At 44.7% G+C, this 23499-nt stretch overlaps 1 protein-coding gene across 1 annotated transcript in view; it reads right to left on the reverse strand.

Annotated features, from left to right (window-relative positions):
* Nucleotides 1–23499, reverse strand: part of DGCR2 (DiGeorge syndrome critical region gene 2) — a 99667-nt gene that overhangs the window by 11600 nt on the left and 64568 nt on the right. The window contains exons 5-7 of the mRNA XM_049619740.1: nucleotides 22104–22180; nucleotides 13333–13509; nucleotides 12–215 (exon numbers count right to left, since the gene is read on the reverse strand). Of these exons, the coding sequence (XP_049475697.1) occupies nucleotides 12–215; nucleotides 13333–13509; nucleotides 22104–22180 (458 nt within the window). The remainder of the gene's footprint in view (nucleotides 1–11; nucleotides 216–13332; nucleotides 13510–22103; nucleotides 22181–23499) is intronic.

The raw sequence follows: 23499 nt of genomic DNA on the forward strand, positions 1-23499 counted from the left end.
ATCAGTCTCACCTGGGTCCAGGCACATGAACTTGCAGCACTCCTTGGGGTCCTTGCGGTACTGCTGGCAGCCCTGGGGCCTCTCACAGAGGGCAGCCACACACATCTCAGGCTCCCCACCGTGGCAGGTGCAGCTCAGGCATGGGTCGTCTCCTTTGGGGGTGAAATAGAACCCTTCATCCACCACATTGTCCTTGATGTCAACACATGTTTGACCTGCAACAAACCAAACACCCACATGCCTATTACATATGCATTATCAGCAGGAGCCCTGACTCTCTCCACCTGGGGGGCAGATGACAACAGAGGAGTTGGCAAGATCAACCTGGGAGCCCTCCCAGTGCTGGAGTGTGTGAGTCTGCCCCATGGCCGCAGGGAGTGCTATCTGAGAAAGGTCACTACAGCTCACTATTAGGACAAAGCACACCTGGCCATGAGCCCAGACAGCTATGAGAGAGAAGAGTGCTAGATTCCGGGGAAAAGCCCATGGAGAAGGGTTTGCTTTTAAGTGTTTGCCTAAGCAGTTTACTTAGAGGCTTCCTCAACTTTAAGATGCAGCTGCCGTGTCTATTAACCATTTTGTGACACGTTTGAGAATGTGTCTCAAATGAGTCTCCCGAGAAGCTGCTGGTTCTGCTTGTGAAGACAGTTCACCAGTCCTAAGGCAGACACATTGAACTGTATGCAGAGCTGACCTGGGGCTAGAGGAAGAGAAATAGCCATGGCCAGAGACAAGAGGGAGTTGAGAAGTCAGACTTTTTCTTCCAAAGTCAGCAAGCAGACACAACAGATGCCTGGGGGAAGGGATGAGTGATGAGGCAGGGGCAGTTCTCCAAAAGATACATGCTCGGTGAAAAGCAAAGGGACATAAGAAGTCTGTTTCAGTGTCTAAATGGAATAGAGATGTCTAGAAAAACTCATCAGAAATCCCACAACCAGGGGCTGTGCCTCACTTTAAGACTGGCTACATAACTCATGTGGTCAGAAATCTACATAACTCATGTGGTCAGAAATTTTCAGGGCAAGAAACTCACGTAGAATTGTTCTCTGCTAGAAGAGAAAAAGAATGAAGAAAAATGAGCAGCCTTCAGAGAAATGCAGGACACCATCAAGTGCACCACCACAGACAAAACTAAAGTACCAGAAAGAGAAGAGAGTGGAAAAAGAAGAAATATCTGAAGAAATAAGGGCTGAAAACCTGACGAATTCATTGAAAAATAAAACCTATATATGTAGGAAGCATAACAAACTCCAAGTTGGATAAATGCACAAAACCTAAACACATCCGACACATCATAGTAAAAGTGCTAAAGCTGGAGAAACGGTGAAAATCTTAAAAACAGCAAACCAGAAATGACTTGTTACTGATAAGGGGACCCTCAGAAGACTAACAGCTGACTTCTCAGCAGAAAGAACAGAGGCAAGAAGGCAGTGGGTAACAGAACAATGGTGCTCAAAGAAAAAACCGTCAACTAAGAATCCCATATCCAGCAAACCCAGCTTGCCAAACTTGACAGCAAAATAAAGACTTTCCCCAGAGAGACAAGACCCGAGAGAATTTGTTGCTTTCACACTCACCTTACAAGAAATACCAAAAGAAGCCATTTTTTTAACCCCCCCCCCCCCCCCCCAAAGTACTTCTTTCAGGCAAAAAAAAAGGACCCCCAAAAAAAAATTTTAGTCCAAAAAAAAAAAAAAAAAAAAAGCACCAGAAAAGATAATTATGTAATTATGAAAGACAATATAAATGAGTATTTTTTTCCTCTTAACTGACTGAAAAGGCAATTCTATAAAATACTGTCTTTATATAATGTTGTATTGGGCTTCTAACGTATAGAAATGTAATGTATGTGTTTGCCAATAAAGCCCAAAGAAGGTGTGTGGAAGCAAAGCTGCTGTGGGCTAATAAAATGACTGGAGGTGATAATTAATAACCACGTATTGTTGGTTTATAACACTAACAGACCTAATGTATGTAATAGTATTACTACAGAAAAAGGGAAAGGAAATGGAGTTATACAGAGGTAACATTTCACATATCACTGAAATGAACCTTGCATCGATCTGAATAAAATATATATGGCAAAATGCATATGTATACGTACATGGAATTAGTGGTTATAGTTGCACTTACCTGTGAATAAACTAAAGTGCTGAATGGTATACTTTAAATGGGGGAACTGTAAGGTATAGAATCTTGGATTGAGAGTAACTTGTTTTGCGAGTGTTCCACAAGACTAGCAAACATTTCTAATAAATTTTAACTTGATAAACAAATGATAACTTGCAATACGATACTGAATGTCACATGATCACAAAAAGAGTCAATGGTTCTTCTAGCTCTTTCTCTCCCTGCAGGATTGTGGGTGATCATATCCTATGCTCAGACGCTCTGTCTCAGGCCATGGTGTTTGCAGTAATCGGTGATTTTTCAGAATGTTGGAAGGTGCCCGCACTGGCACTACTGTATTTTTTGTCACTTCAAAGCACCTATGGACAGTCCTTTGCTTTTCCATACAAGAATATGCTTAGGAATGCCTTGCTTCATTCTAGGTCAGGCTGCCTGCAGATACAGACCCTTTCTTCTCCTGCCTTATTGCCAGTTACATTAAATACAGTATATGACAAGAGTTTATTAATACTGTACTGTAGTCAACATCTGTGCGAGCATATGCAATGGCTCCCATGCAGAAAAAGATTCCATTGAGGCAACAGATAACAGTGATTCCGTTAGTGATAATGAAAGTTACCTTACATGATAACCCTCCTCTCTCCTGTCTCCCTCACACCATCCATGAAAGTTTTCAAAGGTAAGTGTAGGTTAATTTATTTTTCTTTATATTCTGTGTTTTATTATTCTGTACTATATTATAGTATTGTAATAATATTTATATGAATATTTTTGGGTTGCAGAACAAATCACCTGAGTTTCCATGATTTCTTATGGGGAAATACACTTTGATATACAGTGCTTTGGATTACGAGCATGTTTCTGGAACAAATTATGCTTGCAAACCAAGGTTTTACTGTGTGTGAATTTTATCTCGATAAAGATGTTAAAAAAAATGATGGCTGAGATCTTTCCATAATTAATCAAACACATATATCCCCAGGGGTCCTAAAAGGACAAATAAAAATAAATCAATAACAGTGTGATGAAAACTCAGTGTATCAACAAAGAGAAACTCTCAAAAGCAACAAGAGAGATGAAGATTACCTACTGTTCTGTGTTCCTTTAGGTAGGCCAGTCAGGTGTGGCCACAAGAGAAGCGACAAGGGAGGCACAGGAAAACAAAGAGTATTATACTCATAGGTCCTGAACCGACAGAGTCCTTGCATGCCAAGAGGGATCACACAGGAAGAGCACCAAGAGTGCTGCTCAACCAAGTGGGTGGGGAGCAGAGAAGGAGCGAGGACCCACAGCAAGAGCTTTACTGGGGGTCAGGGCAGAGAACACAAGTAAAAGCATGAGGGGATTTCACTGGGGCATTTGAAACGTCACTAGGTCACAGACAGGGAAGGACAAGAATGGGAACTTATGGCAGAAGCCAACCTTATTACACTGGGGCCCCTGGCCACCTGGATGGGGTGCTCATAGCAAGTAATAAGTTTTAAAATTTATAATGCACCTACAAGGAAAACCAAGGAAAGGTATACAACAGTTCAGAACAAGGACAGGCAGAAACAGTAAAATAACATCTTCAAAGTTTTGAGAAAAAGTAACTGTTAACCTACAAATCTATACCCAGATAAACTAACATTCAGGATTGGAGGCTAAAATTACAGACTTTTCACACAGAGAGTAACAGAGTGTAACACTAACAACACAACCTCTTCTCAAAGAGCTGCTGAAGAATACATTTGAGAGATAAAAAGCCAAACGCAGAAAGAAGTGGGGTGCAAGAGGAAATAATAAATAAGAAACTGATAAACATATGAGCAAATATATATATAAATGCTAACTTCATAAAACAACAAGTGATTCATTTAAGAAGTGTTGAAACAGGGGTGCCTGGGTGGCTCAGTTGGTTAAGCATCCAACTCTTTTTTTTTTTTTTTTTTAATGTTTGTTTATTTCTGAGAGAGAGAAAAAGAGAGCCAGCAGGGGAGGGGCAGAGAGAATCAGAAGAAGAATCAGAAGCAGGCTCCGGGCTCTGAGCTGTAAGCCCAGAGCCCAATGCAGGGCTCAAACCTACAGACCGCAAGACCATGACCCGAGCTGAAGTCAGAGCTTAACTGACTGAGCTACCCAAGCGCTCCTCTTTTTTTAAAGTTTATTTATTTTGAGAGAGAAAGAGGGAGAGCTTACACATGTAAGCAGGGGAAGGGCAGAGAGAGAGGAGGAGAGAGAATCCCAAGCAGGCTCCATGCTGTTAGTGCAGAGCCCAGTGGGGGGGCTCCACCTCATGAACCATGAGATCATGGTTCTGAGGCGAGATCAAGAGTCAGACACTAAACAGACTGAGCCACCCAGGTGCCTCAAGCATCTGACTCTTGACTTCAGATCAGGTCATGGGATTAAGCCCCATTTCTGGCTCTATGCTGACAGTGCCAAGCCTGCTTGGGATTCTCTCTCTCTCTCTCTCTCTCTCTCTCTCTCTCTCTCTCTCTCTCAAAAATAAGCATAAAAAAAAATAAAAGAAATGTAAAACAAAGTAAAACAAAAGTAACAGACAACATGTATACCCATACTTGAAGCTGGGGACCAACTAGAGCTAAAGCAATATAAGGTCTTTGTATTAACCAGGTGGAAGTTAGAGGCACTGTCTTTAGATTTAAAAAACAAATCAATTATGCCCTTTAAAAAATGTAAGGATAGGGGCACCTGGGTGGCTCAGTTGGTTAAGCGGCCGACTTCGGCTCAGGTCACGATCTCACAGTCCGTGAGTTCGAGCCCCGCATCGGGCTCTGTGCTGACCGCTCAGAGCCTGGAGCCTGTTTCAGATTCTGTGTCTCTCTCTCTCTCTGACCCTCCCCTGTTCATGCTCTGTCTCTCTCTGTCTCAAAAATAAAATAAACGTTAAAAAAAAAAATGTAAGGATAACCACTAACAGGAAAGGCGGATATAATTTCTGAACCAGTATAAGAAAAAAAGAGACTAGAGAAAAGTTGATTAATCTCATATGAGTCAGTAAAAGATTTAAAAAAAACAAGCAAAATTCTGGGTAAAGAGCACAGAACAAGGTGCTAAAATCAACTTGAAGACTTAATTAAAAGAGTACAAAAAGACATATTAAAAGGAAGCTTGAACAAAAATATTATGTAATAATAAAAATAGTTCATATATATTGAGAGCTTTATGCCAAGGACTATTCTTTGCACTGAGCATATGCTAACTATCTGTCCCAACAACACAGAGAGGTGGGTGCTCTACTACCCCCTGGTTCCTAATGTGGAACCCAAGGACAGAGCTCAAGAAATTGCCCAAAGCCAAATCTGGATTTAGTCTGGCTATCTATTAAGCCTCTTAACACCATTTTGTAGCTACCACTAGAAAAGAAGTAAGACTTTAAGCAAAGCTAACAAAAACTACTATGGATAAAAACGGATTGTTAACATCATGATAAAGAGGTTCAATTCATCAAAAAGATATAATAATTATGAATACTTATGCCCCCAGTAACATGATCTCAAGACAAATAAAGCTAAAATTAGAGAATCATCAGGGAAGAATGGATAAATCCACATCCACAGTGAGAGATTCAAAATATATCTCTTTTTAACAATTGGTGTATCATGCAACCAAAACAGACCTGAACAATCCAAGAGTTTAAGCACATATGGAACAGTAACAAAAATTCTAACAAAAGAACATGGGAATGACTTCCTGGAAAGGAGAAATATACTGACTAGTTAGGGATAGGAAGCATCTTCTGGAGGTTGGGAATATTCCACATCTTGATTTGGGAAGTGGTTATACATGTGTACAAATTCATGAAACTTGCATTTAAGGGAAAACTTTGCATACAGGGAAACTAAACTTTAAGTGCCTTATGTTGGAAAAAACTAAAAATTAAGGAGATAAGGATCTAACTCTAGAAGATGGAAAAAGAAAAGGGTAAACTTAACAAAAGTAAAAGGACAGAAATTGACAGCAGAAAATAATAGCACAGAAAACACATACACAACAATGACAATCAGTTACTATCCAAAGCTGGTTATTTACAAAGATGAATCAAAGAGTCAAATCTTCCATAAGACTAATCAACGAAAAAGGAGGAAAGCATAAATATTAGGAACCAGGGGAGCCTGATGGCTCAGTTAAGCGTCTGATTCAGGCTCAGGTCATGATCTCGCGGTGAGTTTGAGCCCCACGTTGGTCTCTGTGCTGACAGCTCAGAGCGTGGAGCCTGCTTCAGATTCTGTGTCTCCCTCTCTCTCTGCCCCTCCCCTACTCATACTCTGTCTTTTTCTGTCTCAAAAATAAATATTAAAAAAACAAAAGGAATAAAAAGAAGGTCATAATAATAAACATGAATGTTTCAAAAATCTTAAGAGAATGCAGAGAGAATTATATGTACAAAAATGAATTAGAAAATGTAGACATATAGGCAATGCCATTGATAAATGGGACTTACCAAATTGACTCAAAAAGAGCCAGAAAACTTGAGTATGTCCATAATCATTAAAACAACTAAATTAGTATCAAAGATCTATATCCAAAATACACACACACACACACACACACAGACACACACACACACACACACGTCTTAGCTCTGTTCACTGAAAGGGCATGAAAGTCATGAGCATAACTAGTGCCTAGGTCCTTTAAGGCTCTTTGGAAAAAGTTTGAGTCCAGAGAGTACAAGATGAACTAGAAAAAGAAAGCAAACAGAAGGAAATAATGAAGAGCAATAATCAAGTGAAATGGAAAAAAGAGAAAAATCAATGAATCAAAAAGCTGCTTCTTTAAGAAAATCAACCAAATCGATAAACCTCTCTCAAGACTGACAAAATCAAAATGGGAGAAACACAGATTACCAAGAGCAAGAATGAAACAGGGATTATTACTATAAATCCTGCAACCATAAGAAGGTTAATAAGAGAATACTATGTATAACTCTATGCTCATACATTTGAATACTTACAAGAAATGAATCAATTCTTTGAAAACCACAAACTATCAAAAATTCACTCAACATGAAACAGACAATCCAAACTGTCTTATAACCATCAAATAAGTTGAATCCATAATTTAAAAACTCCCTGCAAAAGAAATCTCAGGCCCAATGGTTTCACTGGAGAATTCTACCACAAGTGGGTACGGTTATAAAGGAATAATAGGGAGGATCTTTATGATGTTAGAACTACTCATATCTTGACTATGTTACAGGAACCTACACAAGTAATAAAATTCTATAGCGCTCTCTCTCTCTCTCTCTCTCTCTCACACACACACACACACACACACACACACACACACACACAAATGAGTACAAGTAAAACTAGAGATGTCTGAGTAAGTCAGTGGATTGTGTCCAAGTCAATATCCTGGCTGTGATATTATACTATAGTTTTGCAAAATGTTCCCATTTGGGGAAATCAGGCAAAATGCATAAGGGATCTCTCCGTCTTATTTCCTTTAAATGCATCTGAACCTACAGTATCTCAATAAATAACGTCAAAAAAAAGGGGGGGCGCCTGGACGGCTCAGTCAGTTAAGCATCCGACTTCAGCTCAGGTCATGATCTCACTGCTTTTGTGTTCGAACCCTGCATCGGGTTCTGTGCTGATGGTTTAGAGCCTGGAGCCTGCTTCAGATTCGTGTCTCCATCTCCCTCTGCCCCTTCCCCACTCACACTATGTCTCTCTCAAAATTAAATAAATATTTTTTTAAAAAGCCAGCATAAATGGATCAAATTAAGCATAAAAATAATGGTACTGATGAATCATAACCCAGCTAATGTAATAAAAATCCAAGAGTGCATTCTAATACAAATAAAGAAATTAATCAATGGGGGAAAGGGGAATGCTTTTCCTTACAAAAGAATGCCAACTAGTAAATATGGAAGAAATGAAAGAGTTAGAAAATTGCCAATACATGCTTAACAGCAGTGGGTACAAGTTTGATGAGGAACAGGAATTTTACATAGTTTCAAAGTATCTCTCCACATATTATTTATTAATTTAAAAAAGGGAAAAAGCGGAACTTCACAGTGGAAAAATCTGGCAGGCATAACTTTAATCCAGGGATCAAAGTTAATGTCACCAACATCAGGGCAAAGTGACACCATATGCCTCATGATTTGATATATCTAAGAAGCTAAATACAGACAATGGCCAGCCATACATGACAACAGAGCTCTGACCCACCACTTCTGCAGCAATCAGCCCAGAACATTCAGGATTTGGTCAATGACTGCCAGCTTCCCTGCTTTTCCTTCCACACTTCCAGGGCAGGAACCAGCAGAGAAAGCCAAATATGCTCCTCAAACCAATCACCTCAACTGGCTGGCTTTTTTTTTTTTCAATTTTTTAAATGTTTTTTATTTTTGGGGGTGCCTGGGTGGCTCAGTCGGTTAAGCATCCACCTTCAGCTCAGGTCATGATCTCACAGTCCATGAGTTCGAGTCCCACATCGGGCTCTGTGAGACAGCTCAGAGTCTGGAGACTGCTTTGGATTCTGTGTCTCCCTCTCTCTCTGTCCCCCACTCCTTGTGCTCTGTCTCTCTCTCTCTCTATCAAAAATAAAAATTAAAAAAAATGTTTTTTATTTTTGAGAGAGACAGAGCACGAGTGGGGGACAGGAAGAGAGAGAGGGAGACACAGAAACAGTAGCAGGCTCCAGGTTCTGAGCTGTCAGCACAGAGCCTGACGCGGGGCTCAAACCCATAAACTATGAGATCATGACCTGAGCTGAAGTCGGACGCTTAACTGCCTGAGCCACCCAGGTGCCCCTCAACTGGCTGGCTTCTAGTCAGCTTGCTCCCAGTTTCCCATGCCAATTGCCTCCAAGGAGGCACACACCAGGAGCCTTTAGGGCACTGGTGAAAACCCCCGGGTGTTGGATCAACAACTCCAGCTGGAGGCGGGACAGATGCACTTGTGAAGCCCACACACTCTAGGACATCTGCAAGAGACAGACTCTCTGAAGAATGGCCCAAAGGGAAGATCTAAAGCAGAAGGGAGAGCAGACATTAAGAGCCCTCTGGAAAACCAATCCACCCAGACACAAGGAATCTACTGAATATGAAGGCTGGGGAGTATGGAGGGTATCCACAGTACAGCCCAAATCCTGCCCAGACTGATCCCCGCCACCATTACTGTAAAGACTCTTCTACACAAAAGTCCTATCAGAAGGAAAGAAAGGCAAGGAGCGCCTGGGTGGCTCAGTTGGTTAAGCAACCGACTTCAGGTCAGGTCATGATCTCACAGTTTGTGAGTTCGAGCCCCGCATCTATGCTGACAGCTCAGAGCCTGGAGCCTACTTCAGATTCTATGTCTCCCCCTCTCTCTACCTCTCCCCTGCTCACGCTCTGTGTCTCTCTGTCTGTCAATAATAAACGTTAAAAAAAAGAAAAGGCAGATAACATACATGATGGAAAATTTAGCAGAGAGATGAAAACTCAAGAATCAAATAGAAACAGGGGCGCCTGGGTGGCGCAGTCGGTTAAGCGTCCGACTTCAGCCAGGTCACGATCTCGCGGTCTGTGAGTTCGAGCCCCGCGTCAGGCTCTGGGCTGATGGCTCGGAGCCTGGAGCCTGTTTCCGATTCTGTGTCTCCCTCTCTCTCTGCCCCTCCCCCGTTCATGCTCTGTCTCTCTCTGTCCCAAAAATAAATAAAAAACGTTGAAAAAAAATTAAAAAAAAAAAAAAAAGAATCAAATAGAAACACTAGAAATGAAAAACAGACAAAATGTAAAAAACAAACAGGTGAGGGGTGCCTGGGTGGCTCAGTCAGTTAAGCATCCGACTTCGGCTCAGGTCATGATCTCATTGGGAGTTTGAGCCCCGCGCTGGGCTCTGTGCTGACAGCTCAGAGCCTGAAGCCTGCTTCAGAGTCTGTGTCTCCTTCTCTCTCTGCTCCTCCCCACTTGTGCTCTGTCTCTCAAAAATAAATAAGTGTAAAAAAAAAAAATTATTAAAAAAAACAAAAACAAAAAAACCTCCAAAGAGGTGAAAAATGCCATTAGTGGGCTTATCAGCAGACTCGACACAGTAAAACATGGAAAGAAACAGTAAAACATATTAATAGAATTACTCAAACAGAGGCACGCCTGGGTGGCTCAGTCAGTTAAGCATCTGATTCTTGATTTAGGCTCAGGTCATGATCTCATGGTCGTGAGATCAAGCCCCACACTGACTCCTTGCTGAGCATGGAGCCTGCTTAAGATTCTCTCTCCCCTTCCCTCTGCCCCTCTTTTTTACCACTGGTGCATGCACGCTCTCTCCCTCTCTCTCTAAACAAACAACAACAACAACAACAAAAAAAAAAAACCAAAAAAGAAAAAAAGAAAAACCCCAAAACAGAAAACAAAACAAATTACTCAAACTGAAAGACAAAAAGGAAATTAAAGAAACACTATAACTAAATGCAGTGCATGATTCTGGACTGGATCCTGGACCAGGAAAAAAAAAAAAAGCTCTAAAGTATATTATTGAAACAATTGACAAAACGGTCATAACAAATTATAGATGACTGTAGAGCACCATACCCATGTTAAACGTCCTATTTTGATCATTGTGCTGCAGTTATAGAAGAGTGTGTCCTGGTTCTTAGGAACACGATAATTATTTAGGCCTTGAGGGCATAATATCTTCAATTTACTCTCAAATGGTTCAGAAGAAATATGCTGAGAAAAAATGATGAGCAAACATGGCAAAATACAAGTAATTAGTGAATCTATGCAGGGGGCATATGAGAGGAAGTTCTTTATACCATTCTCACAACTTTTCCCTAAGTTTGAAATTACAGTGGACCCTTGAACAATGCAGGGTTTAGGGGCGCTGACCTCTGCATAGTTGAAAACCCATGTATAACTGCTGTCTCCCCAAAAATGTATGTACTAATAGTCTACTGTTGACCCAAAGTCCTACTGATAACATGATCATTAATACATATTTTGTATATATATTAAATACTGTATTCTTACAATAATCTGGAGAAAAGAAAATGTTATTAAGAAAATCATAAAAGAAACTATGTTTACAATAGTGTTACTGTATTTACTGAAAAAAATCCATGTATCAGCGGATTTAAACCTGTGTTGTTCAAGGATCATCAACTGTGTATCAAGAATTTTTTTTGATTATTTATTTTTGAAACAATGCGAGAGACAGAGTGCAAGCAGTGGAGGGGCAGACAGAGGGAGACACAGAATCTGAAGCGGGCTCCAGGCTCCGAGCTGTCAGCCCGGAGCCTGACGCAGGGCTCGAACTCACAAACCATGAGATCATGACCTGAGCCTAAGTCGGAAGCTTAACCGACTGAGCCACTCAGGCGCCCCTCAACTGTGTATCTAAATACCAAATTAGAAAATCACCCTCCTCCCAGGCCCAGATGGTTTTAAAAAGTATGGTCTAGCAAATACTGAAGGACAAGATCATCCCCAACTTGTGCAAACGGACTTAGAGACTGGTAAAAAAGAATTCTTCCCAACTCATTTCATAAACTGAATATAAATATGATATAAAAACTAGTCAAGGAAAGCACAGAAAAGGACCATAACAGGCTAAGCTCACTTCTTAAAGGAGTTTCAGAAATCGTAAATAAAATTATCAGCCAAGCAAAACCAGAACAGATACACAAAAACCCTGAAATGGTTTAATATCAGAGAATCTACTAATGTAAAAAAGTAAATGACAAATTAAATCATGTAATATAAACAAAACAGCAATATAAATCAGCAAAGAAGAAAAACCACATAATCCCAATAAATGCAGAAAATGCATTTACATTTTTGTAATGTAGAAATTCTTGGCAAACTAGGAATACAAGGTACTTCCTTAACCTCAAATTTCCTCAGTCTTTTTTAAAAAAATTTTTTAACATGTATTTATTTTTGAGAGACAGAGAGAGACAGAGCGCAAGCAGGGGAGGGGCAGAGAGAGAGGGAGACCCAAGATCCGAAACAGGCTCCAGGCCCTGAGCTGTCAGCACAAAGCTGGACATGGGGCAAGATCATGACTTGAGCCAAAGTCCAACACTCAACCAACTGAGCCACCCAGGTGCCCTGGTATTTTCTCAACCTTAAGGAAAGTACCGCACCATATTTAACGCTGAAACATTAAAAGCTTTCCCTTATAGGTTGGGAGGATAAGAAAGCTCACTACCAGCACTTCTAATCAACACTACACTAAAAACCTTGGCAAGTAAAGGAACACGAGGGGAAAACAGATAAAAAAATAAGTCAAAGATTTGAAAAAGGACACAAAAATGTCTAAATAGAAAATCTAGGAGAATCCAACCAAATAAGAATTCTAATAACGGAGCTCAGAAAAATGGATTCATGCTGAAGAAAAAAAAGGTCAAGAATTGACAACATAAGGGGCAAAAGCAAGGTAGAGAAGCCCACCACTAGCTAGGAGGATGTATCCCAAAGCTCCCATAAAGACAGCATGGTATCAACACGGACTGACAAACAGCCAAGGGTCAGAATGGAGTCCAGAAACAGGTTCAGACATCTCTGAACCCCATGACAAATCAGCAGGCAAGGGGATGATGGTCCAAATTAATGGTGCTGAGATCATCGGCTGCAACCCAGCCTGCCTCACATGCGGCCTCTGGATTCAATGCAGCCCTCTGCCCACTGCAGAGGGGCCTGGACGAGGAGCCCTGCCCTCAGTATGCACAACACACTGCAAGTCCCTGAGGCTAGAGGGATTTCATGTGGAATGTGGGCAAGTGAGCGGGAAGAGGGACAGGGAAAGACCATGGTCTGAGGTGAGGACTGGCCCAGCTGTGAAGTAAGCAGTCTTGGAAAGACCTAAGGAGAGTACGGATAGGTGACCAAGGCAGTCAGAGGTTCCAAGACCCCACAAGATGTAGCATGCCCTCTGTCACCATTCTCATTTGAATCTCCTAACAACAATGAGGTGTGGAGGGCAGGAATTGTCACCTCTATCCTGGGAAAGAGAAAGGAGGGCTCATGGATATCAACTGTTGCCCAGATTCCTGCCCTCCCCCCATGGCACCTGTGCCCCTTCAGAGTGGGGTGTGAGCCAGGCAAGGAGCTCCTGCCGCCCCACTGAGACATAGGGGTCTGGCTTGGTGCACTGTGATGTCAAAGTCTACTCAAGGTCAACACCAAGGTCCAGAGATCAGACAGCCACAAACTCGTGAGAAGCACTTCCTCACAGCTTACTAGGAGTACCAGAAGAGGTGGCTTACTTCTTTTACAGAGAAATGAAGATTTCTCATAGCAGTTCTCCGCATGCCAGCTGTGCAGGTCGTGGTGGCGGAGGGTGGGGAAGTGGAAGCACTGGAGCTGGGCGCAGAACACGTTGTCGCTTTCCGACATGGCCGAGGCAAAGATGGGGTCTGGGGGCAGGAACACCTCTGAGGAGCCTGCGGGAGAAATAACATAATGTCAGCATACGTACCAATCACATGCAGTACTTGTGGGGACTAATGCCCCCCAAACTGGATCATCAAAGGGCTTGTGGGCCACCAAGTGCTAGCTGCACTGTGGTCAGGGCATTCATTCACGACCTCTCCTAGTTTCTATGAGCACAGCTCTGGACAACGTGAAGAGTAGAGTAGTGGGCCAAGACACGGTGGATTAAAAAGTATGAGTTCAGACAGATAAACAGACAAATAAACAGAGGAGGGAGGGGAAAGTCCTCTCTTACAACAGGGTATCTACTAGTAAAAGGAGAAGGGCTTGAAAAGGCGCTCACCGCACACACCCGGAACACACAGTTCAGGCAGAATTATGACTCCAATGCCCACCAGGGGTAGCAGCTGGCCGGCTGAACTGGAAAGCACTGGCTCCCTGGGACCCCCTCCCAGCTCCAGGGAGACGTGTCGCTCACTGAACTCCTTCCTTCCGACCTGGGGATCAGGCAATCAGAAATCATGCTGCCCTGGCAGCCCACGGTTGGGGTGCAGTGGTGTTGGGAGAGGGGGCCATGAACCCCTAAGCCTCTCTTCTGCAATGTTCCAGGAGATGTGGCTCTGGCCACACCTGGGGCACAGCACAGCCAGCCCCCAGAGTCCATTCCCTAGCTCAGAGAGCCCCCGGACACTAGACCACCAGAAGATTCCTTGAGGCTAACCCAGCCGTGGATCACTGGAGATACTCTCATTTTACTCAGATGGCAGTGCAGTTTACCCTTTAGCAGAAATGAGGCATTCCCATACATGCCTTTTGAACTCTATTTGCTCCCAACACGAAGCGTGCAGGTCAGTTTTGAAGATCCAGCCAGTTTGAAGGCAGGGCTTCATCCCACAGACACTGGGAACATGGGCTCCCAGCTCCCTGACAAGGGTAGGAAGATGGGCTTTCAGGAAGCATGGTGGGAAAGAAGCCCAGTCCCCAGATGACACCCTTGGCTAGGGGATTTTGAGGCCCCAGTGGTTGGACTCACAGGAAGGCCATGGACAGAGGGCAGGGGAGGCGGCTGGGCTCTTTGCGGTGTCTTCTCACACCATTTGGGGAGCCTGCCTCCATTGCTAAGAGTGGGTGCTGCCTTGAGCACTGTTGTCTTTCCTTCGGGCCCCCTACTCCCCAACAAGGCCTCCTGCATCCCTTGTGTATCTTCTTCTTCTCCTTCAGATGTCCCTTCACCTGGGGAGTTGCCTCCCTCCTTAAAAACTGTTTTCTTGGGGCGCCTGGGTGGCTCAGTTGATTAAGCGTCCAACTTTGCCTCAGGTCATGATCTCACAGTTTGTTAGTTTGAGTGCTGCATCGGGCTCTGTGCTGACAGCTCAGAGCCTGGAGCCTGTTTTGGATTCTGAGTCTCATTCTCTCTGCCTCTCCCCCACTTGTGCTCTGTCTCTCAAAAACAAATAAATGTAAAAACTAAACAAACAGTTTTCTTCATTATTTGGCTTCTTGTCTTATGGGCCAAAAATGGAACAGATTCATCCCATCCTTTTTTTATTTTTTATTATTTTTTTTTAACGTTTATTTATTTTTGAGACAGAGAGAGACAGAGCATGAACGGGGGAGGGTCAGAGAGAGGGAGACACAGAATCTGAAACAGGCTCCAGGCTCTGAGCTGTCAGCACAGAGCCCAACGCGGGGCTCGAACTCACGGACCGTGAGATCATGACCTGAGCTGAAGTCGGCCGCTTAACCGACTGAGCCACCCAGGCGCCCCTTATCCCATCCTTTATAAAAGAAACAAATCTTTAGCCATGAGTCTATCTGCCAGCCCAGAGCCCAATTTCAGTGCATGACTGCAAAGCTCTGACCAAGGCCACAAATAAACTCTCAGGGTAGAGTCCTGGGACCTGGTCCTCACCTCCTGTACTTCCCCCAGCTGCGTGGAACCTGCCAGAGCCAAGTTGAGAGTGGAGGATGGGGTGGGGTGAGGGTGACTCAGGCTCCACCAAGCCACCAGATGAAGGGCATAGGGAGGGCTGAGGGGAGGGGGCTCCTCCCACCCTCTGGTGACCATGGGACCACCTGGGCCTCCTCACTCTGTGCTGGTCAGAAGCCCTATTTACCCTGAGATCATGGGGGGCTGCAGTTTCTTGGTGACTAAAAAGACCATTTCCTCTTTGCCAAACTTTAGTTCCTTTCAAAGCTTCATTTTATTTGCCCTCTCTATGGCATCTCATACCCCATTTAAAAAAAATTTTTTTTAACGTTTATTTATTTTTGAGACAGAGAGAGACAGAGCATGAATGGGGGAGGGGCAGAGAGAGAGGGAGACACAGAATCGGAAGCAGGCTCCAGGCTCTGAGCCATCAGCCCAGAGCCCGACGCGGGGCTCAAACTCGCTGACCGCGAGATCGTGACCTGAGCCGAAGTCGGCCGCTCAACCGACTGAGCCACCCAGGCACCCCTCATACCCCATTTTAAAAAAATGTTCCATCCTTTCTCTGCCAGGAACTAAATGAGGCTGATCTCCAAAACATTCAGTGTGGTCTTCAATTAGCATCTGCAGTGGGTTGAGGAACATCTCCCCCAAATTCATGGCCACCTGGAACCTCAGAATGTGACCTTATTTGGCTCTTGAGATGAAATCATCAGGAATTTGGGGTGGGTCCTAAATCCAAGGACCAGTGTCCTTACAGTAAGGGAGAAGGGAATGGCTATGGCAGATGGAGCCACTACACACTGGTGAAGAAGCAAGGAGGGACTCTTCTGGAGCCTTTGGAGGGAGGGCGGCCCTGCTGACACCTTTATTTTGAACTTCCACCTCCAGAACTGTGACAAAATAAACTTGTGTTAAGCCAGAAATTCGAACTCTGTTTGGGCAGCCCCAGGCATCTAACAGCCTCCTGATCACATCCCCTACTGATTTAACAAATACCCGCAGGGCGCACCCCGTAAGCAGGGACTCGGGTACACTGGGCAACAGCAGGAGGCAGAGATCCTTGCCTTGCAGAGCTCACATTGGAGTGGGGGTATAAAGGCCGGAAACAGATGACTAACAAACCTAATGAGTAAAGTATATGTGAAGTCAGAAGATCACAGCTGCTATAAGAAAAAAGAAAGCTGGAGCTTGGAGACGAAGGTAGACCTCAGAACAGTAACATGGGAGCAGAGAACGGACGGGAGGAGTGACACAGCTTGCGCTGGGCATCGCACACCACTCACAAGATCACTGCTTTGCTAGAAGGACTCAGGGACCTGGCCTGTGACAGAAGTGAGCCCCTAGAGTTGGACATGCTGAGACAGGGGGATAATGAGGTCAAGGTACCAACACTAAGCATATCTTCAATAAGCAAGTCACACAACGTGGACACATCAAACCCACAGTATGCTTCCATTTTTATATTTTAAAATAAGTATCACATATAATAACCAGAAACTGAAATGACACTGGGCCCTGCGCAGTGGCTTATGGGAAAATGGGGATGATTCCCTTTAGACAACACAGATCTGTTTTCAAATTTTGGTCACCAATGTTATAAAAATGGTACCCCATGTTCTCTGGCAGGGGCCGCTCTCAGCCTCCATGGAGGGCACGCCAGGACTGGGTGCTGACTTAAGTGTCAGGGTCTCAGAACCCTGGCGTGGGGCTATGCAGATAGAGCTAGAGCCAGAGCCTCCCTCCCTAGGGAGAGGCCGTGGGAGGAGGCCCCTCTCACAAGCAGAGATCCAAATTTAAAATGCGCTGGGGAGGAGCACCTGGGTGGCTCAGTCAGTTAAGGGTCCAACTTCGTCTCAGGTCATGATCTCACAGTTCGTGGGTTTGAGCCCTGTGTCAGAGCCTGCTTCAGATTCTGTGTCTCCCTCTCTCTCTGCCTCTCCCCTGCTTGTGCTCTCTCTCTCCCAAAAATAAACATTAAAAAATTTTTTAAAAATGCAACTGGAGAGTGGAGTACCTGAATACTTGGGTAAGAAGTGCGTATATATGGAGACTGTTAAAAACTGAGAACAAACTGAGGGTTGATGGGGGGTGGGAGGGAGGGGAGGGTGGGTGATGGGTATTGAGGAGGGCACCTTTTGGGATGAGCACTGGGTGTTGTATGGAAACCAATTTGACAATAAATTTCATATATTAAAAAAATAAATATAAATAAATAAATAAATAAATAAATAAATAAATAAAAAAATTTTTGCCCCCCCCCCCCAAAAAAAAAAAAGAAGTGCATATATATAGATAACACTCTGTGAGCACCACTGTGTCAATACACAACACATACTTACAAAACTCGGGAAAACGTTGGACAAGATGTAAATGAAGTGAGCACACACGTGAGCAGGGGAGGGGCAGAGAGAGAGGGAGAGAGAGAGAGAATCCCAAAGAGGCTCCGAGCTGTCAGCATAGAGTCCAACACAAGGCTCAATTGTGAAATAATGACCTGAGCCGAAATCAAGAATCAGATGCTTGGGGTGCCCAGGTGGCTCAGTCAGTTAAGCGTCAGACACTTGATTTCAGCTCAGGTCATGATCTCACAGTTCACGAGTTCAAGCCCTGAGATGGGCTCCATGTTGATGGTGCAGAACCTGCTTGGGATTCTGTCTCCCTTTCTCCCTGCCTGTCCCCTGCTTGCTGTCTCTCTCTCTCAAAATAAATAAATGAACATTAAAAAAAAAAGGGGGAATCAATATTAAAAAAAAAAAAAAAAAAAAGAATTGGATACTTAACCGACTGAGCCACCCAGGTGCCCTGAAATGAGTATTTTTAAACATCTTCCCGTGGTAGCTTCCTACCGCCATTCACTCATATTCTTAGGCATAGTCTTTTCTTTGGGGTAAGTTTGCCATTGATGACAAAGGACTTAAATCTACTTCCCACTGCTGTTGTCATGCATCATCCCTGGGCCAACTTCGCAGGCCCAGATGAAGCAGGTGGCGTCTGGCAAACAGCTCCTTTCACAAGCAGAAGTGGGGGCTCTGCCACTGCCGTGTTTGCTGGGGGTGTGTTTTCAGTGTTCTTTTCATGCTGCAGTTTCTTAGCAGAAACCTTTTAAGATGCTTTTAATATGGACACTTTCAAACAGACACAAAAGCAGAGGGAAGAACACAGTGAACCCCTATGAAGCTCTGAAGCTCTCTCCTGGATCACGGCAGCTCATCCTGCATGTTTGTCCACAGCACAACGCTATGGTCACACCTCTGAAAATCCATGAGTCAATCTCCACTACAAATCCAGACTCAGCTTCCCTAACCGTCCACTGAAGTTTTTATAACTCCCTTCACAATCTGGGATGCATCAGAATCCACTGTGGTACATTTAACTGGTGCAGCCACTCTGGAAAACAGTATGGAGGTTCCTCAAAAAATTAACAATAGAACTATCCTACGACCCAGCAATTGCACTACTAGGTATTTATCCAAAGGATACAGGAGTGATGTTTCGATGGGGCACATGCACCCCAATGTTTATAGCAGCACTACTGACAACAGCCAAAGTGTGGAAAGAGCCCAAATGTCCATCTACTGATGAATGGATAAAGGTGTGGTACATATATACAATGGAATATTACTCGGTGATCAAAAATAATGAAATCTTACCAGTGCAACACCATGGATGGAACTATAATGCTAAGCGAAATTAGTCAGAGAAAGACAAATATCATATGACTTCAATCATACATGGAATTTAAGATAGAAAACACATGAACATAAAGTAAGGGAAGCAAAAATAATATAAAAACACAGAGGGGGACAAACCATAAGACTTTTTTCTAATGTTTATTTATTTTTGAGAGAGACAGAGTGTGAGTGGGGATGATGCAGAGAGAGAGGGAGACACAGAATCTGAAGCAGGCTCCAGGCTCTGAGCTGTCAGCACAGAGCCCAATGTGGAGCTCAAACTCATGCGTGGTGATATCATGACCTGAGCTGAAGTTGGACATTAACCAAGTGAGCCAACCAGGCACCCCTCCCCCTCCGTAAGAGACTCTTAAATACAGAAAACAAACTGAGGGTTGCTGGCAGGGGGGAAGGGGTAAAGGGGTGAGAGGCATTGAGGAGGACACTTGTTTGGATGAACACTGGTTATTATATGTAAGTGATGAATCACCATTCCTGAAATCAGTATTACACTATATGTTAAGTAACTTAGATGTAAATTAAAAAAAACGAGAATTCATGTGCTACATTTGGATTTATGTGTTTTTGTTTTGTTTTGTTTTTTAATTTCTTTGAACCCAAAACAAATGATGTTGAGTGGTGTCAAGTATCTTAGGCCAGCTATCTTGTAGTAGAGGAAGCGTTTTTAGCCACATATTCATTTTGTGGCTACTACTTAAATCCAGAACAGACCTTCCAGGTCCACTTGCAGCAGGTACATGCAGCCAATACCATGCTGCACCCACGCAGAACTGCTGGACATCAGGGCCACAGCACCGTCCGTGTGGGCGCCTCACTCTTGCCTCGGGTCCCTCTCACATTGAGCCGCTGCCACCAGCGCTGACACACATTTTTTCTAAATTTCAGGTTTGCTCTTCGAATGCCACAGTGGAGCCATCGAGACAAGCATAGCCATGAGAGCCTACCTGGGGCCTCTCATTCTCGTGCCAGGGATGAGATGAGGGTCCCATGGCCCCCAGTTTAGAACATGCTGTCATGCTATGCAGACTCGTATCTCCACTTTTTTTTTTTTTAATTTTTTTTTTTTTTCAACGTTTATTTATTTTTGGGACAGAGAGAGACAGAGCATGAACGGGGGAGGGGCAGAGAGAGAGGGAGACACAGAATCGGAAACAGGCTCCAGGCTCTGAGCCATCAGCCCAGAGCCTGACGCGGGGCTCGAACTCACGGACCACGAGATCGTGACCTGGCTGAAGTCGGACGCCCAACCGACTGCGCCACCCAGGCGCCCCCGTATCTCCACTTTTTAATCACTAGTGTCAAGAAGACAGTGGTATCCAGGAGTGTCTATACTGTCCTGAAGGAAAGTGCCCTCTGCTGGGGCCAGGGCAATGGGCCTTCGCCTAGGATTCGCCTCCAATGGCTCTGATTAGGGCAATGAGGAGCTACTAGATTTATCCACTGCAAGGCACATGGAGACTCTTGGGCCTGGAAATCTAAGAGCTATTTACTTGTCTCCACTCTGGTGGGAGATCTAAACTCACAAACTCTGGGAATGCAAATGTGGGACATGCTTACAGTAGGCTATTTTGGAGGACACAAGAATGGGGTGACTTCCCTAGTAGGAGCAAAGGTTGGTAGGTGAGGCCCCTCTGCTGGGGCCTCTGCATTCACCATCTCTGCTCCTTGCCCCTTACCAGCTGCTAGGCTCAGCACCTCTGCCCCGTGGGACCCTGCCTCTCTCTGGGCAAGCCAGGTGTCTGGGGCTTTTGAACACCAATACTGCCTGTGCCTTCACCAATCATTCTATGTAGAGACACAGCCGGTCACCTGCCACACAGCCACTCAGGTTGGGAACCAGGTGGGCTCTGAGTTCAATGCCCCTTCAGACTCCACAGTGAGGTGGACAGAGTGAGATGTGTGGGGTCCCTTGGGACCACCATTCCTCACTTGTTCTTCTCAGAGACACCGAAGACATCCATGGTGGGACTGGGATGTGTTTGGGGAAAAAGAACAAGACCCAAGTTCAAACCAGAGGCCCAAAGAACAGTCCAAAAGCGAGGCCTGACAAGGGACAGGGTAGGGGAACATAGCTCAGGGAGCAAGTGAAGAGGCCACAGCCAGGGCCTGGGAGAAACTTGCCAGTGCCAGTGCAATGGGGCAGGAGAAGAAGGGACAGGCAGGGGGCAGGACTCAGCTGCCCATAGCAGATATGCTTTCCTTTATGTTACACTGGTGTTTTCAAGCAGCTCAGCATAAAATCCTTAAAGCAACACACACACACACACACACACACACACACACACGCACGCATACACACGCACACACACACATACACACACACACAATCTATTTTTAAAAATTTTTAATGTTTATTCAGTTTTGAGAGAGTGAGACAGGGTGTGAGCAAGGGAGGGGCAGAGAGAGAGGGAGGCACAGAATCCGAAGCAGGCTTCAGGCTCTGAGCTGTCAGCACAGAGCCCAACATGGGGCTCAAGCTCACAAACCGAGATCATGACCTGAGCTGAAGTCGGATGCTTAACCAACTGAGCCACCCAGGCACCCCTCACACACAATCTATTTTAATTCCATCTCCCTGATAGCTTTCCTTCCAGTTTGGATTCTACTTCTGGATGTCTCTATCCTAGAGGCTTATCCCTCCCTCTCTGGCCCACGTCAGCTATACACTCTGTACGTTCATTTTTATATCCAAACTACAGTCCTTAACTTAAAGAGAAAATGGAGAAAATGGAAAATCTGGAGAAGGCTCCAGCCCCCACACGGGGCCTGAAAGAAGGGCCTTGGGGTACCTGCCCAACATCACAATGCTCCCTGCAATCCAGGGCCCTCCCCTCTCCATGAGCCCTGCACCAGGCACTCATACAGGCCAGGCACTGCTGGGGAGGGGATGGGGAGCCCCTAGCAATACCCCCTAGTCGGGATGATGCCTCCACCCCAATTTCAAACCCAGCAACTCTTCTGAAAGACTAGGAAGACTTACCCTTGAACGCTACCTCCCAGCGGCCTTCTAAGGAGCGGTTCCGGCTGGTGATGACATACTGGTAGCCAACCCACAACCTGCAGGAGGGCAGAAAGGCAGGAGATCTCAGCACAGCAGGGAAACAGCCATGGATTGTGTGTGAGTGTGGGAATCTTACAGTTATATTGACCTTTAAAATACCAAGCTTCTGGGGTGTCCGGGTGGCTCAGTGGTTAAGCGTCTGACATTGGCTCAGGTCATGATCTCACGGTTTGTGAGTTCCAGCCCTGCATCAGGTTCTCTGCTGTCATTGCAGAGCCTGCTTCAGATCCTTTGTCCCCCTCTCTCTGCCCCTCCCCAACTCGTTTTCATTATCTCTCTCTCTCAAAATAAGTAAACTTAAAAAAAACCCGAGCTTCTAAAGCATTAATGATTTTTTAAAATTTTGAAGCTTAATTTTAATAAAATGCATTAAAATTCTAAATAAATTCACAGGTCAGAAAAAGTTGTATCTTGGGTAACTCCTGCCAAGACTAATCCTATTGGCTGATCGAGTAAAGTTCTTACATTCTGAGCAAGACCAATCTTATTCTTGGTGTATATACAGCCTTATGAATACAACTTTGTGAATAACCTAAAACCACAGAACGGTACATTCTAAAGGGGTGAATTTTACAGTATGTGAATTACATCTCAATAAAACACAAGCCCACGTGAGTCTACACTGCAGTGTTGGGTAAAACCACGCTCGTGGTCTCCCGCTTGGTCTCTGCTCAGAGCCAGCTCCCCACAGACCTGCAGCCCGCTCCTGAGCATGCACATCACAGCACTGAGAAGGCCGTGCACATGGACCTGGATGACTGCCACAACCACCCACCGAGTGTGTGCCTCTCACCCCAGCCTTCCAGCCACAGTCCTGGGGATGCCTATCAGCAAGCCCAATGCCACCGTGGGAGCCCTGGCTTGATACCACTCTTGTCCCTTCAGCCTACTGCCATGCACACACCTGCCCTGGGGAGATGGGGAGTTCTCTACCCAGTGGGCTGAGCCTTCTCACTTCTCCATGGACTCACAATCACCCTGTGATCTAGAAGTTATTTTTTCTCACTGTGTAGTTGTAGAAGGAAAATGGCAAGGTCTCATGATTTGTCACAGTGTGTAATGGTGGAGGCCAAACCCAGGCAGGGTCTTGAAATGAAGGCTCACTCTCCACCTGCCATGGTCACCATGCTCCTACGGCAGTGTGGCATCCCTGGGAGGGAGCACTGGCTGTCTGGCGACCCCTACAATCCATTCCCTGACCCCCAGCAGCATGGAAGGGGCAGTATGACACCAACTCCAGAGGAAGAACACCACAGTCTTTGGCACACACTTGCCCTCCAGCAAAACCCTTAAACTCTGGGCCTGGGAAATGCTG

The sequence above is a fragment of the Panthera uncia genome, assembly GCF_023721935.1.
Source record: "Panthera uncia isolate 11264 chromosome D3 unlocalized genomic scaffold, Puncia_PCG_1.0 HiC_scaffold_8, whole genome shotgun sequence".
NCBI lineage: Eukaryota > Metazoa > Chordata > Mammalia > Carnivora > Felidae > Panthera > Panthera uncia.